Below are 16198 nucleotides of genomic sequence, written 5' to 3'. Positions count from 1 at the left end.
AGCAAAATTCTAATTAACAGAAAGACTGTAAAACTGAATGGAAAAATAAAACAAATCCATTCAACTCTTACAAATAATTTATTTATTAGACATTATCATACCAAAGGCAAAGTCATAAATGAGATCTTAGAGATCAAAGTGTAAACAAATAGCATTTATCTGTCATAAACTGTTGGTTTGAAAATGCCCAATAGATGCAATATAAATAAAATAAATATTGAATGGAATGCATTTTTTTTTATTGTCTGAGAAACTTTCAAGTCTAATCATATTTCACATGATATTACAAGTGCTTATTCTAAACTTTGATCATCAATCTTTGTTAAGTTATAACTATAAAATAAACTTATTTATAACCAAAAGGACATTTTACATCTTTTTTAATAGCTTTACAAGCTAACATTTTGAAACTTAAATGTGTCAGGCATTTATGGGATAATTAAAGAAAAAAAAAAACAGATTTCAAACTATTGCCAACTTTCTGTATTCAAAACATTTGTAAGTGTATAGAAAAAAATAAAAGAGAGAAAGACATGATGATCAAATATACACTCACAAGATCCTGCATAAATATGACATGCATATATATATATATATATGAAGACCAAACAAGAATTGATATATCCAGCTCCAAAATATAACTGGTTGGTGAAAAACATTAAAAGGTTACAAATAAAATTTTTTAAGGGAAACAAAATATTGGAAAAAAAATGCTGAAACAAGCCATTTTAATTTTTTATTATTGGAAATAAAGACAAAAAAAATAAAGAAGAGCTACTTCAAATACAGGCACAAAAAAAAAGAATGTGTATATGTAGAGGTTATTCCCCAATGGTGATCATTTAAAATGACTACAACTTGAATAGCTTGTTAGTTAAGAGGGAAATACAAGAAGTAAATCTCAGTCAATATTGGTCTGAAATGTCTAGCTTTAAAATTTTCCTATCTTGATTAAAATACTGCTTTATTTGGCAAAGTCTACCAATACCTAGAGTGGATATGTATCTTGTAGAGCTTACAGCAAGCTCAAAACAATATTATTGGTCATGTCATGCTCTGTGTACCCATAAAAACACAAAATTAAGGTTCAAAATGTTTGTTTCTTGGCACAGTGGCTGTCATGGAAAAATGACTTCAAAGTGGAGGACAATAGCTTTTGTTCAGCTCAATACTGGACCTACACCCATCACAGATAATGTAGAGAATTCAAGCTATGGTTTTATCGACCAGTGGCTCTGTACTGGATAAAGCTTCCATGTCCAAATTACCAGGTCAATCTCACAACAGAATAAAAACTAGAATTATCTCAGGAAATGTATGAATCTAAAATATTCAGAGACAAACTTAGTTTTTGTTTCTTTTTGGGTGGCGACTTTGAGTATTGAAGAAGGAGAGAGTCTTTCTTTTTGGGTGGCGACTTTGAGTATTGAAGAAGGAGAGAGTCTTTCTTTTTGGGTGGGGAATGTGAGTATTTAAGGAGAGAGTCTTTCTTTTTGAGTGGCAACTTTGAGAATTGAAGAAGGAGAGAGTCTTTCTTTTTGAGTGGCAACTTTGAGTATTGAAGAAGGAGAGAGTCTTTCTTTTTGGGTGGCGACTTTAAGTATTGAAAAAGGAGAGAGTCTTTCTTTTTGGGTGGGGAATGTGAGTATTTAAGAAGAGAGTCTTTCTTTTTGGGTGGCGACTGTGAGTATTGAAGAAGAGAGTCTTTCTTTTTGGGTGGCGACTGTGAGTATTGAAGAAGAAGAGAGTCTATATCCAAATCTGAGCAGACCCTTTCTGCATGGACACTTGCTGACTTTAAGGCCTTACTTCTGGGGAGAAAGTGAAGGGAAGCTGTAGAAATAGCACTAGTCTCTGGCTTCTGCTGTCTGTGTGGACAAGTGAAAGTGTTGTGGACCATAAAATGAAACTCAACATCTGATGACCTGGGCGTAGACGCTCTATTGTTGATTTTTTTTCTTTTATCTGCAAAAAATGAAGAGTTAAAAACTGTTGAGCATGTAAGGTGGAAAAGAAATGCTGTCCCCTTTTTAACACTGACACCATCAGATGGCTGCCTCTAAATTGTTGCTGTTCTAAATGACCATCATATAGAGAAATGTTTTCAGTCTAATGTAAGTGTGTATAATCGGAGGGGAAAACAAGTACAATTAATATTAAAGAAGTACAATATTAAAAATGTATAATAAAAAGAAGGAAGATTTTTTTTTTCAGTGACAAAAAAAAAACAAAAAAACAAATGGCAGAAAACCATTTTGAATTTAAAGGTCAACTTCAACTAACTAAAACTAAAAAAAACTTTTCTGAGACAAACCTATTTGCACGAACAAAAAAAAAAAAGAAAAGATTAAAATGTTTTGTACAAAGTGTAGCTGCAAATGAGATAACTCACAAAAGCCACAAGTGACTGCGTCAGAGACGTTAAGTTTGGCCACATCAACAACATTCTTATCTCTGATTATTTCGTATTGTGATTTCCAAATATTGATGACATCACAAGCCCATCCGGATGTGGTGAATTTCATCAAAGATTGGATACAGCTGCATGGATTCACGGAGTCCCAAAGAGACCAAACTGTATTAATGGTCTAAATTTTAAAAAAATGAATAAGACACTAACACAATAATTCAAATAATATAAATGTATAGTAAATCTCTGATAAAGACGCTAAAGATGACAAAATACATAAAATCTCTTTTAAATACATGGCACATTTAATGAAAATTAATTTCAAAATTTTAATCTATGAGCAATATATATTAATTAGTTTACAAAAATTATTACAGATTATTTAAAATAATTATGGGACCGTGATACTGATACAGTGTTTGGAAGTTAAGCTCAAGGTCCCAGGTTCAAGACATAATGAAGAAGTACATTTTGAATTGTAAAATAAATGTATCGACATTCCTGCAACCAAGAAGGGGTCACCTTGTTTTACAAACTTAACAATGGGAAACTGTTGGTCACAAAACTGTTGGATCACTTCAAGTGCACTCAAATATTTATCTGATAAATGAGACACTACTTCAAAAAGCTAAAGAAGACAATTATATCCTAGGTCTAACCATGTGTTAATCTCTCATGCATGTTAATTAATGACTTAAATTCTGCTATGTCGTTGGTTTTTTCTGGCTGATTTAGGTCACATGATACAAACCATACAAAATATATACTTGCTTTCAAATTGGAGACTGCTACTTTAAATCAAATACAAAGACAGTGAAACTTACTTTTAGTGAAATACCAGTATTGAAAATGTTGACCACTTTTAGATTCTCCAAACATGTTAAATGGCTAACACATTTGTCTGACACCTTATTGTCTAAACAAAATAAAGAAATGATTTTAATATTGGTAGTTTATCAATCAAATATTTTTTTTAAATCATAAAATGTTAAAAACATGTCTAGCCAGCAATAATTACCTGATAAATCTAAATAGACAAGTGAAGATTTTTGTTTAAACATCCTATTTTGAATTGTTAGTTTCCGTATGCCTTCGTCTGTAAGATAGTTACTACACAGAGATAAACTCTGCAATCTGTTCAGGAAGGAACAAGACATTAATAGATAAAAACAGATATTTTGGTAAATAATAATTGCTAGTACAGTTGACTCTCGATGGTTAGACAGTTAAGAGACCAGGTGTGGTACTACAATATACAGCGGGATCATTGCCTGGTCATGTGGTGTGCACGCATGACTGTCATTCAGTAGTCTCGATGGTCCCGGGTTCATAAACTGCCAACTGTCATTCCCAAATGTCCTATAGGAGGTTTGGGCTGGGATGTTGATTATCTTCAACACCGAAGGAACATTTTACAAACATTAAATGAATGTATGCATGTGTATTAAAAAAATCTGTAATAGTCTTTTTGTTTTTGCTACACAATCAATCTGTCATGACTTTTCTTGATGCATTTTAACATTGATATGTATGAGCAGCTGATGTATACAAAGGCACTGCATCAGATTACTGAGTGTGTAGGATTAAAAGTGATGGATTACTAAGAGTGAAATGTATTGAACATGATGTTAATACTGTTTAAACTAAAACTGTTCGATAAAAACTAAAGGCTGCTTGCAAAAGTACCATTCACTTTTTTTTTGACTTTTTGAAAGTGAGATAATGGGCCTGACAGTATAGTATTGATGAAAAAAAAAGAATTAAAATATCTTTCACAGAAATTTTTTTAATAATTTCTACAGCTGTAGACTAACTGACAACAAATTCAATAGACTAAGACTTGAAAGATTTAGACATGTATTAAGCTCACCTTGATCTACTTGTGAGTAGTAACAAAGCATCATGATTGTCTCCAAGATTACAAAACGAAAGGTCTAGGTCAACCAGACCATCAAATAACCACAAGCAGTCATCTATAACATCATTTAGGAACAAAGGATTTCCATGAAGTGACAGGCCATCAAGAATACCTTCACTGCTGTAGGCTTCAAAGAAAATCTAAAGAGAAAAAATCAAACTCAATTTTAAAATGTTTAAAACTTACAAATACAAGCAGCTTCTTGGTACTTTCATTAGTTTCTGATAATATTTAAATACTCTAGAGCAGTGATGACCAAAATAAGGCCCGCAGGCTCACAGTGTGATTCAATCCGGCCTGCCCAAACATTGGCAAACAAAGTGTACAAAATCCCCTCTCCATATAAAAAAAAGAAGTTTGAAATGAATATCTTTCCCTACGTTAGGGCATGGTTTGGTACAGATAATTATCCAACATATTTGTTTTTTATAAAAAACAAAGGAGTGACTCTTTTTAAAAACAGCTTTATGAGACTCATGAATAAATGTAAGTAGGCTACTAGATTCACAGGTTTCTAATAAAAATAATTTATTGTCTATTTTCTGTTTTTTTTTTCTTTCCATTTTTGTGGCTATGGCCCACAACACGAGTATTGGAAATTAAAATGGCCAGCAAGCTGAATAAGGTTGAGTATCACAGCTCTAGAGATACTGCCAAAACATCTTGCTTCTAATGAGATTCCAAAATTATTTTGATATAGTCCCTTGAAAATTATTTATGTAAGGATGAGAGGAACAATTACATTTCAAAAAGGGTTCAGGAAACGAAAGTCATTTGTGATATCTCGGTAGAGCTTCATAAACAATCAAAACACAACATTACTGACAACTACATTATACAAATTATCATACATAAAAATCTTTTTTTTTTCTAGAGTTGTGGTTTAAAAGATGAATATTCTTTCAACCTGACAATACACTCAAATTTGCAAACAAAAGTCTTAAATTAGTTATTTTATAACCTTAGAAGTGTGAGTTCCAAAAATGTCTTTTGTCAACAAAAATAATTCAAATTCAGATCACAAAATAAGAAATGATCTGCCAATATTTTATTGCTTGATATTTTACCTTCAACTTTCTTCTGCATTGTAAGTCCTTTCCAAGTTGTGAAAATTGTTCTTGTTTAGAAGAGCAGTGAAATATTTGTTGGCCAATACTCTCTGGGAACCCAACCAGAGAATCAACAAGTGTTAGATGACTTCCGATAAATTTTAGTGTCAGATGAAATAAGGAAGGCAGTTCTTCCATAGTATAGATTCAATGTGACGACTACAGTATGAAGATGAATCTAAGCAAAATGATTTAAATATATCTATAAGTAAGTCTATTGATTTTAAAATATAACATTTAGAATAAAATAGTTTTATTCAGAGTCAATGTTTAACTTAATTTGACTTAAAGCAAAATGAGAAAGTATATACTTAAAAAACAATTATAACTTTAGAAAAACTTATTTTAAACAATTCTATTATGTAGAAAAGTTTCTACTCTGTATCTGTCAAAGATTTATAATATATCTCTATTATTTCTACGTCACTTATAACCTGCTAAATACAACTTGAATGTAAGTTCGTAAGCAACAGTAGTTATTGTTAGTACTTTCAGTGACTTTCATCAAACATATAGATTCTATTTTAATCTAATAATCTATACTATATATATCAGTGATAGTACAGTGATTCCCAAGCCAAAGTGGTCTATCTATACAGGCAAATTACAGTTGTTAACAGTCAGTCAGCATATAGACTCTATGCCATATTATATTATAAATATCAGGTGACCGAGCCTCGCTCGGATGAATAATTTGTTAAGGAAGGATATATACCCGAAGTCATTTTGAGAATATTTTTGTACCAGGTGGCCGAACCTCGCTCTGTTAAATAATTTCGGAAGGTTATATACCCGAAGTCATTTTGGGAATATTCTTGTAATTACGAAAATGAACGATCGGATAAAGACTACTAATCTGAAGAGTTGTTTTAGTGTTCTGTTAATTCTAACTGTAGGCCTAATTGTACATGTCGATTAAATTTAAAGTCTTTTAAGTCCTCCTACAGTCTAGACAAACTACAGCTCACGTACGTCTTATAGTTTTACAATCCATCTTTTGCGTAAAACTATTGTAGGCTTACTATTATTGGCTTGGAAGAAAGTCTTTGCAATGTAACTTCTCTACGTTATAGGGTAAAACATGCACTTAGTGACAAAGTAAAATGGCGCATTTTTTCTTATTAGACTTAAATCATGGCATTAGTTTTCTAAAGAAACGTTTCCGTGGGGCACCTCTGTTACGCCAAACAATATGCTCGTTACCCATACGGGTTACGTGCCCTGCCCAGCCTGACTGTCGGACTATAGGAAGTTCATACCGGCTTTTGCCATCCATCCATCCTAGTGGTGCTATGGCCTGCTTTTACACATCCATCCATTCAGATCTCTCCTGGCCCTAACTCCAAGCTTTTTACCGAGGTTTATAGTTAAATCAAAAGAGGCTGCAGTGTACGCAAACTCGTTGACCGCTAGATGGATATCATGTTTAGTGTGAGCAAGTAAGGCGTAGAGAAGCTGTGTTATGACCATTTCCTTTGTTTGGTACAGGAGAGGTAGACACTGAAGCATGAACACATGGTAATAATTCACCAGCAAAATAATAATAATAATAAGGCTTGTCTTAGAGTCCGAAAATTAATGAGGATTGCAGCTGTGACCTACATATCTTGTCACATCCAGGGAAAGCATAACCATTGTCATCGATGCTCGATTAAGATTTTCTTTTAGCGTCTGCGTCTGTCCTCGGCAGCAAACTATCTTTTGGTCTCAAATGTGTATCCGCGGCCTTTGTATAGAGGGAATTCTTTAAGCCCGACAGTTACGCTGGACAGAGCAGTATCCTGTATGGGAGACGAATCTCAGACGAACGCATGCCAAAGGCACTTTTTTGGTGAGCCAAAAAGTGGTCGACGTAACAGCGAAACCCTTAAAAGACCAGCTTATGGCGCAAAATTGACTTAGCTGACATAGAAGAGAGCACATGGTTGCATGCAACCTCAGAACGAGACAGCTGGAGGTCACCAGCAAAATAAACAACAAAGTAAAAGGTATCTACACCGCTCTACACAATTAAAGTGTAAACAACTTATTAAGCACTTAAAACACAATAACTAATCATATATCGGCACATTTAATTTCATTACTTTTCTTTCATAGTTCTATAATAAATCAATCTACAGTAAGATGGTGCGCAAATGTTTAATTAGGTCTATTGATCCTTTAAAACTCGTTCTTGTTTGCAAAGAAATATTTTAGTATACTGCGGTAAGCCTAGTGACGTAAACAGCGTTTTTCCCGTTTACGTCATGGAAAATTTTCATTCATAAAACATTCTAGCCAAAATTAATTTTTCGATAATGAGGCATTTTCAAACTGATATAACGGTCGACCTCGAGTTTTCCCAATGTGGCCAATGAGTTGAGAATTTTTTTCTCACTAATATGCACATACCTTGAAATTTTAAAGAAAATCGTTAGAGCCGTTTTCGAAATAAAATTTATATATATATATATATAAATATAAATATATATACATACATACATACATACAAGAATTGCTCGCTTATATATATATAAATATAAATATATATACATACATACATACATACATACAAGAATTGCTCGCTTAAGAGTATAGGATATTAATAACCGGTATATATAGATCTAGAATCTAGATCTACTCTACTAGTCTCTAGTCATACTATAGATCTAGACTAGACTTGTTCTTACCATACAAGACGGTCTTGTTCAGATATATTATTTATAATTTATTATTTATTATATAATATTTAATTTAATTTTAATATTATATTTCATTATTAATTTTGGAACCAAATAATTAAATAATGTGAAAAGTTTAGCATCAACAAGACAAGTTACCTCGAAACGGATTGCGCGGGGCCTACCTAGTCTGGGTAGGGATAACATAAATTTGATAAAGATAATAAATGAAAATTAGATCTATAATAGATGTAGATCTAGATCTAGACTACATATCTAATCTAGAAGTTCATCTACTGATCTAGAGCTACGATTTTTTGTTAGAAAACGAATTCGTCTTTGACTTTGCATATTTATATGCCAGTGACTATAAAAGTAACTAAAGTACTGGAACTTCCTGATTTGGTTAAAATTCGCCCTATTATTACACTTTTATTAAATGAAAGCTCATAATGTCGTTGTTTTTTTTTTTTTATCTCTAGTAGAATTGGCAACCCAAAAATGACAATTTCGTCGTCTATTTTTCGGGACATTTTTATTTTATGAGTTTTTGAGGATATTTTAATAATTTCAGGAGATTTTCATGACTTTTTTTTTAGTATACTTTACAATTTCGGGAGATTTCTAGGAAAAATCAGGAGGACGCGGGAACCCTGTTATAATTTATAATTTACAGCTAGAATTAGCGCGGGGCCTATGAAAGTGCGGGGCCCACTGCGGCCATCGATCTTCACTCTTCATTAGAAATATTAGTACAAAACAATTTCTTCCTTAAATTGAAATCCCATTTTCTTCTCAATACTTTGCCCATGCTAACCTAGCGGACACTAGGCTACTTATAAAGACACTCTCAAGAGCTCCTTCAAGAAGTGTGATAATGACATTCACAGCTGGGAAGCACAAGCTCTCGATCACTCCTCATGGCATGAAACAGTGAGTTTGGGAGTCTCGAGATTTGAAGCAAGAATATGAGTGGCCAACGTGAAAGTGCGCTGAACCAACAAAAAAGCTGAGAGAAGAAGCAGGCCTATCTGCAACTGATACAAACCTACCCTATGCCACGTATGCTGCCGGCTTTTTAAAGCGACATTGGATTGTACAGTCCTCTTCAAGTTCATAGCATGGGCGGAGCCAGGATTTTTTTTCGGGGGGGGGGGGTAATTTTTTATTCTCCCCCCCCCCCCCCCGGCAAAAAAAAATAAAAAATATATATATATATCATATATATGTATGTATGTTTGTGTGTGTGTGTGTATACATAATCTTTATTACATTCTGACCCTTCATTCTTTTGGTAAAAGTTTATTGTACCCTAGAATAAGTTCTTCCTGGAATCAGTGGAAAAATTGTAGACTCCCCACACTTGCCCGCAAGGGGGTCTAAGGGAGCGCTGGGAGCTCCCCCAGCGCGGGGCGAAACCCCGCCTCCAAGCACTATTTATGGTATTAAAAGCCAACTAAATGCATATTTTGAGGTACCTACAGTGCATTATTTTGCTATTAAAAAGTTTTATTTCAAAAACCTAATGTGCTATTCTTACTAACTAGGTAGTGGGTTTCAAACTCAAACCCCCCTGGTAGGTATTTTCAAACTCAAAAACACTGGTAGGGGGGTTTAAACTCAAAACCCTTGGTAGTATAGGTTTTAAACTCAAAACCCCCTGGTATGGGGTCTCAAACTCAAAACCCGATGGTTTGGGGTTTCAAACTCAACCAAGTGATGGTTTAGTATTAAAATTTCACCTAAAATAAACAAAATTAAAGCAAAAGATCAGTCACTAAACTCCGACTCCCCCCCCCCCATGCGGGGGGGGGGGGATTTCATTTCGGGGGGGGGGAGGGGGTTGAACCCCCCAACACCCCGCCCTGGCTAAGCCCATGCTTTTTGTAATATTATTGTGAAAATTATATGCTGTATCGGTTGTCGTTCTTATATTTACATGTGCTTGTAACTCGTCCGTAAGAATGTGTTCACGAAATGTGTGTTGTGTAGTCATTCAGTGTATTAAAGCCATTCTAAGCGGACATGGTTTTCGACTCTGTTATCATTATGTTCATAACAATTTAAGTATATACAATGGGCAACTAATAGAAAAACTACATTTTTGCTTGAAGTTCTTATCAGAAATTTACCATTCATTCTTATGTGAGAAAAGAGTCTTTGTATTCACAACAAATCCACAAGAAGGATCCATAAAGCAGTCTTATTCTTAATCTAAATGTAGAAAAAAGTAAGACAATATTGCTGCAATTTTTTTAAAAAATTACTTGGATCTATAGATCTTTGCTAAATCGAATAAAAATAGATGAGATTAAACTTATAGTTGTGAGCAGGTCAGGCAGGCGCGAGTGGGATAGAGAGATGACCTATTCTCTGCTGCTCAACATTAAAACATTACCAACAGTAGGCAGATGTTTGCGCTACTGGGTGGGCTCATCTGTGACACCTCAGTCTGCGACCAAGGGGCTAGAGTCACCTAGGTAACCAGACAACTAGACTAAACTAAACTAACTAAAAGAAAGCAATAACAAACTTTAGTTTACGATAAATAAAACAAAAAGAAACTTTATTTACATGGAATCAAATAATAATAAAATATAATATATACACCATGGGCGTAGCCAGGGGGGGGTTCTTGGGGTTCAAACCCCCCCCGAAATGAAATCCCCCCCCTGGGGGGGGGGAACGGAATTAAGTGACTGGTTTTCGCTTTCATTTTGTTTATTTTAGGTGAGATTTTAATACTAAATCATCACTTACCACAGCACAGCCGAGGGGGTTTTGAGTTAAAAACCCCCTACCAGGGGGTTTTGAGATTTAAAAAACCCCTATCAGGGGGTTTTGAGATACAAATCCCTCTACCAGGGGGGCTTGAGTTTAAAACCCCCTACCAGAGGTTTTTGCAGTTAAATCCCCCTCTTCTATAAAACAAAACAAAAAAATGCAAACAACAATCCCCAAATTCTAACAGCACAGTTAAGGAAGATTTTGATTTTAAAACCCCCTCTTCAATATAAAAAAAAGCAAATTACACACTCAAAATTCTATAAGCGTAGCCAAATGGGTTTTGAGTTTAATTTCACCCCCCCCCTTTTCCAGTTGGGGTTTGAAGCTAAAAAGTACCTATTCAATATAAAAAAAAAAGCAAATTACACACTATAAAATCTATGAGCGTAGCCAAAAGGGTTTTGAGTTTAAAACCCCCTGCCAGCGGGGTTTGAAGCTGAAAACTACCTTTTCAATATTAAAAAAAAAAGCAAATTAGGCACTCAAAATGCGCGTAGCCAAAGGGGGTTTTGAGTTTAAATCCCCCTCCTCCAGATGGCTTTTTCTTTAAAGTTTAAAACCCCTCCAGATGGTTTTGAGTTTAAAATTCCCCTACAGAGCGTTTAGAGTTGAAAACCTCTCTCTTCAATATTATTTTAAAGCAAACTACATGCAGTCACCAAATTCTATGATCGTAGCTAAATGAGGTTTTGAATTTAAAAAAAACAACAACAAAAAACTCCAGAGATTTTTAATTTAAAACCCCTCAACAGATGATTTTGACGAAAAAACTTTCCTTTTCGATATAAAATCTAAATCGAAATACAGGTATGTAATTCCAGGAGCGTAGTCAAGAAAGGTTACAAATTTCTACCAGTGGCTTGGGCCCCATTAATAAAGTGTGAATAGTCTTCTGCCAAATTGAAAAACACAAAATGTGGGTCAACAAAGATGGCTAAGACAGATTTTAGGAGTCAGTCATAGAGATCGGGTCTAAATCAAATAATTTTAAATCACATGCCGAACTGGGAGTCGAACCCTTAGTAAGGTTGTGACAGAGCGTCGTATGAGGTTTTGCGGGACATGTTCTCCGACAAAATGAATTACGCAAAATAAGAGTAGCGGAAACAGCTTGCCGGAAAATGCGCCGAACGGCGCGAGAGAGTCTAAGTCAGTAAGAATAGCACATTAGGTTTTTGAAATAAAACTTTTTTAATAGCAAGATAATGCACTGTAGATACCTCAGAATATGCATTTTGTTGGCTTTCAATACCAGAAATAGTGCTCGGCGGCGGGGCTTCGCCCCGCGCTGGGGGAGCGCTGCGAGCTCCCCCAGACCCCCTTGCTAGCAAGGGCAGGGAGTCTACAAGCAGGGAGAATCCCCCCCCCCCCAAAACCCCTCCCGAAAAAAAATCCTGGCTACGCCCATGATATACACTAACCACTATAAACTACCCTCTAAATCTACACCACAACAAACACTAACAAACTAACCAAACCAACTATCTACTAACTAAATCACTACAACTACTACACTAGACCTAGATCTACACAAACACACTACAATAAACTAGTCTAGATCTACAATATCCTACTATTACACTCATAACACTAACACTAAAACAAGAATCTTATAAATCCTTAGGCTCAGTACCTTACTATTCACTAAGAACAGAATTGAGAAACAGACTATAGATATCTAAATATAACTAAGTTTACCAAGGCATAAAAAGAAACAAAATAACACTAGATTCTAGCTTCCCTAGAATTAGAATAGATCTAACAACAGCAGTTATAAACAACAGCTAGATCTATAAGCAGTAATATTCAGCAGCTAAAAGGCAGCAGTTAAAAGCAGTAACACAGCAGTAACAATAGCAGGCCGTCCCAGGTACAGAAATAAAAATATAATTAGACGACAGACCACAACGATATTCAGCTGTCACACAGACAGATATGGTACTGACCACTGGTCAACTGTACACTGAACTGTTTTAAAACAGCGTGGGCATCACTTTTTATACACAAAAAGCGGAAGTAGAAATAATAAGTTTGGCACTAGCCTATAAAAATATAGCTCTGGGAGCACAAGCTCACATTCATCCCGCCTTAAATTTTTGCGTCCTCGCAAAACAAAATACTAACAAACTACTTAAAATGCATTACATACATACTGCTGACATATTCTACCATCAAAGAAAATACACACTAAAATCTATTTCACACAAAAATATACATCTCCATGACATGACTTAAATTACATTGCTTTACAAGGACAAAAGCAAAAAAAATATACACTTCATCAGCTAAAAACACAAGAAAATACTCTTGATTCTGTACATTCTCAAATATAGGTACAGCAACTACTAAGCTTAAAAAAACTTTTAAACACACGTGTAGATAACATGTACTCATAGAGTTATTACAAACTAATACATCTTGATACATTGGAATGCAACCAACATATTAAATAAAAATTAGAAATATACAAATGAAGAATTGTGCTAGTATGGTGAGGAAACGAACTTCATTTCATCCTCTCGTACATATCGGTAAGTACTGCCGTCTTCTGCTTCTACCATGTACCAGCCAGAAGCATACTTGGGTACTGCAGTAATTATAAAACACGAGGGCTCATACTGCATGAACATTCTTCCCTGGCCTCTGACTCTCTGTTCGACAAGAACTCTGCACCCAATGTTCAGAAGGTCGTTCCTTTTCTTCTGCAACTCAGGAACCTCATGGGAAAGCAAGGTGGATTCTGGTTGGACCGGATGAAACTGTAGGAAAGGATTTGTTTCCCTACCTCCTTCTGCATGATTACTGGAAGTGTCAGGTGAGGCAACTTCTGAATGGATCGACATCATTTCTGCCACTGCGGGTTGGTTTCTGCGAACAATTGAATCAGGAGCAGTGTTGGATCGCCTAGGATTCTGTGGCACCTCAACCGACAATTCTGTTGGCTTGGGGGCAGGTTGCAGTTGTACTGCCTGTGGTTGTTCAACTGAGGCAACCTGAACGTGATTCAATGCTGCAGTGACATCAGGGCAAGCTCGGGTGAAATGGTCCCGGCTTCCACAATTCGAGCAGTTGCTTCTAGAAGGGTGTTGGTGGTGAGCCCGGTTCCCTGGCTTCTTTCGCTGACCTTGGAACCTGTTCTGCAGCCTGCAATTTCTTGCAAGATGGCCAGGTTTGCCACATGTGTAGCATTTCCTGTTCTTCGTCGCTGGCCTCTTATGGTTAAGAGTGCGCTTTGGTTGTGAGGCAATCTGTCTCACCTTGCCGCTAATGTGATCAGGTTGATGGTGGTTGCAGTGGGGACAGTTAGAGTTCTGTTGTCCCGAAAGTTGTAGGAGCACAATCTGGGCTGCAAGCTCCTCCACTTGCTTGGAGAGCGCAGCTAGCTGGCCTTCAATCTTTATCTCACTGCATGTGACGTTGACTTGCGGTGCGACATCCTCGTCCTGGGCCCACCTGATGGCCATGTCTCTTAACGCCAGGAATTCAGTTTCTGGCCTGTCGATTAGTCTCTCTCGCAGGTCTCTCCTTAGGGTCCTGTCACTGAGGTTTTCTACAAACTGGTCCCTCAGGATAGACTCGCTGAAAGGAGTTTCAGATAGAGCTCTCTGCCTGTCTGTGAGTGCTTCAAATGCTTGAAGGAGACGGTGTGAGTATGCGCGGACAGACTCATACTGGTGCTGGCTTATTCGGAACAGCTGTCCAATGAGGCAGTTGATGCTCCGCCTTTCTCCATAAGTGGAGCGTAGAACTTGTACAAGGGCATCTGGACATGCCCTTGTCGTCTGAGGGTGACACCTAAGTTCGGCCTTCACTGCCTCACCTAGATGTGCAAAGAGGAAGTCACATTTTTCCTCTGGATGCACCATGTGTTGAGACTTCCAAGTTCTCTCAACATTTTGAAGGAACTCCTCCACTTCCCTGGCAGGACCATCGCCATGGAAGCGCCGGATACTCATCTCTGTCCTAGGCACCAAGATCACTGTCTGCATTCTTGCTGCTGCTGCTGCCTCGCTGTTCATCTACGTAACTACTCAACAAAACTAAAGCCTAATAACCTCTCTAACAAACGCCCAAAGAAAAACTGAACTATACACTATCACTACTTCCTATCACTGCCTAAACTCGTACAAAAACCTAATCTATCCCAATAAAAAATACAAGTCTGGTCACTCAAGCACAGATCCCACTTCTGACACCAAAAATGTGAGCAGGTCAGGCAGGCGCGAGTGGAATAGAGAGATGACCTATTCTCTGCTGCTCAACATTAAAACATTACCAACAGTAGGCAGATGTTTGCCCTACTGGGTGGGCTCATCTGTGACACCTCAGTCTGCGACCAAGGGGCTAGAGTCACCTAAGTAACCAGACAACTAGACTAAACTAAACTAACTAAAAGAAAGCAATAACAAACTTTAGTTTACGATAAATAAAACAAAAAGAAACTTTATTTACATGGAATCAAATAATAATAAAATATAATATATACACTAACCACTATAAACTACCCTCTAAATCTACACCACAACAAACACTAACAAACTAACCAAACCAACTATCTACTAACTAAATCACTACAACTACTACACTAGACCTAGATCTACACAAACACACTACAATAAACTAGTCTAGATCTACAATATCCTACTATTACACTCATAACACTAACACTAAAACAAGAATATCTTATAAATCCTTAGGCTCAGTACCTTACTATTCACTAAGAACAGAATTGAGAAACAGACTATAGATATCTAAATATAACTAAGTTTACCAAGGCATAAAAAGAAACAAAATAACACTAGATTCTAGCTTCCCTAGAATTAGAATAGATCTAACAACAGCAGTTATAAACAACAGCTAGATCTATAAGCAGTAATATTCAGCAGCTAAAAGGCAGCAGTTAAAAGCAGTAACACAGCAGTAACAATAGCAGGCCGTCCCAGGTACAGAAATAAAAATATAATTAGACGACAGACCACAACGATATTCAGCTGTCACACAGACAGATATGGTACTGACCACTGGTCAACTGTACACTGAACTGTTTTAAAACAGCGTGGGCATCACTTTTTATACACAAAAAGCGGAAGTAGAAATAATAAGTTTGGCACTAGCCTATAAAAATAAAATATATAAAAATATAGCTCTGGGAGCACAAGCTCACATAGTCATAGCAGGCGTATTTGTGTGTGCTTTCACATAAACATAATCAATTCCATGCAAAATTTTTCATAAATATATTGCAAATGCTAAGGACGTAATAGGCACATTTTGTTAATATTTTCCAATCATGTCATTTAGTGAAATAGAAAAA

At 36.1% G+C, this 16198-nt stretch overlaps 1 protein-coding gene across 1 annotated transcript; it reads right to left on the bottom strand.

Annotated features, from left to right (window-relative positions):
• Nucleotides 1–59: 59 nt before the first annotated feature.
• Nucleotides 60–8442, bottom strand: LOC106068776 (uncharacterized). Its single transcript, XM_056030909.1, has 7 exons — nt 8257–8442; nt 5396–5615; nt 4281–4468; nt 3429–3544; nt 3235–3326; nt 2393–2588; nt 60–1965 (listed from the first exon to the last, which is right to left on the bottom strand). The coding sequence occupies exons 2-7, from the start codon at nt 5573–5575 to the stop codon at nt 1307–1309; spliced, it is 1431 nt and encodes a 476-aa protein (XP_055886884.1). The 5' UTR covers nt 5576–5615; nt 8257–8442; the 3' UTR covers nt 60–1306.
• Nucleotides 8443–16198: the final 7756 nt, after the last annotated feature.

The sequence above is a fragment of the Biomphalaria glabrata genome, chromosome 5, assembly GCF_947242115.1.
Source record: "Biomphalaria glabrata chromosome 5, xgBioGlab47.1, whole genome shotgun sequence".
NCBI classification, from domain to species: Eukaryota; Metazoa; Mollusca; class Gastropoda; family Planorbidae; genus Biomphalaria; species Biomphalaria glabrata.
This window is presented reverse-complemented; position numbering and strand designations above follow the sequence as displayed.

Coding starts and splice junctions, on each gene's coding strand:
- LOC106068776 (XM_056030909.1), bottom strand. CDS start 5,575: ATGGAAGAACTGCCTTCCTTATTTCATCTGACACTAAAATTTATCGGA. Junction 4,469..5,395: donor AATGCAGAAGAAAGTTGAAG/GTAAAATATCAA, acceptor TTTTCTCTTTAG/ATTTTCTTTGAAGCCTACAG. Junction 2,589..3,234: donor ATACTGGTATTTCACTAAAA/GTAAGTTTCACT, acceptor TTTAAAATTTAG/ACCATTAATACAGTTTGGTC.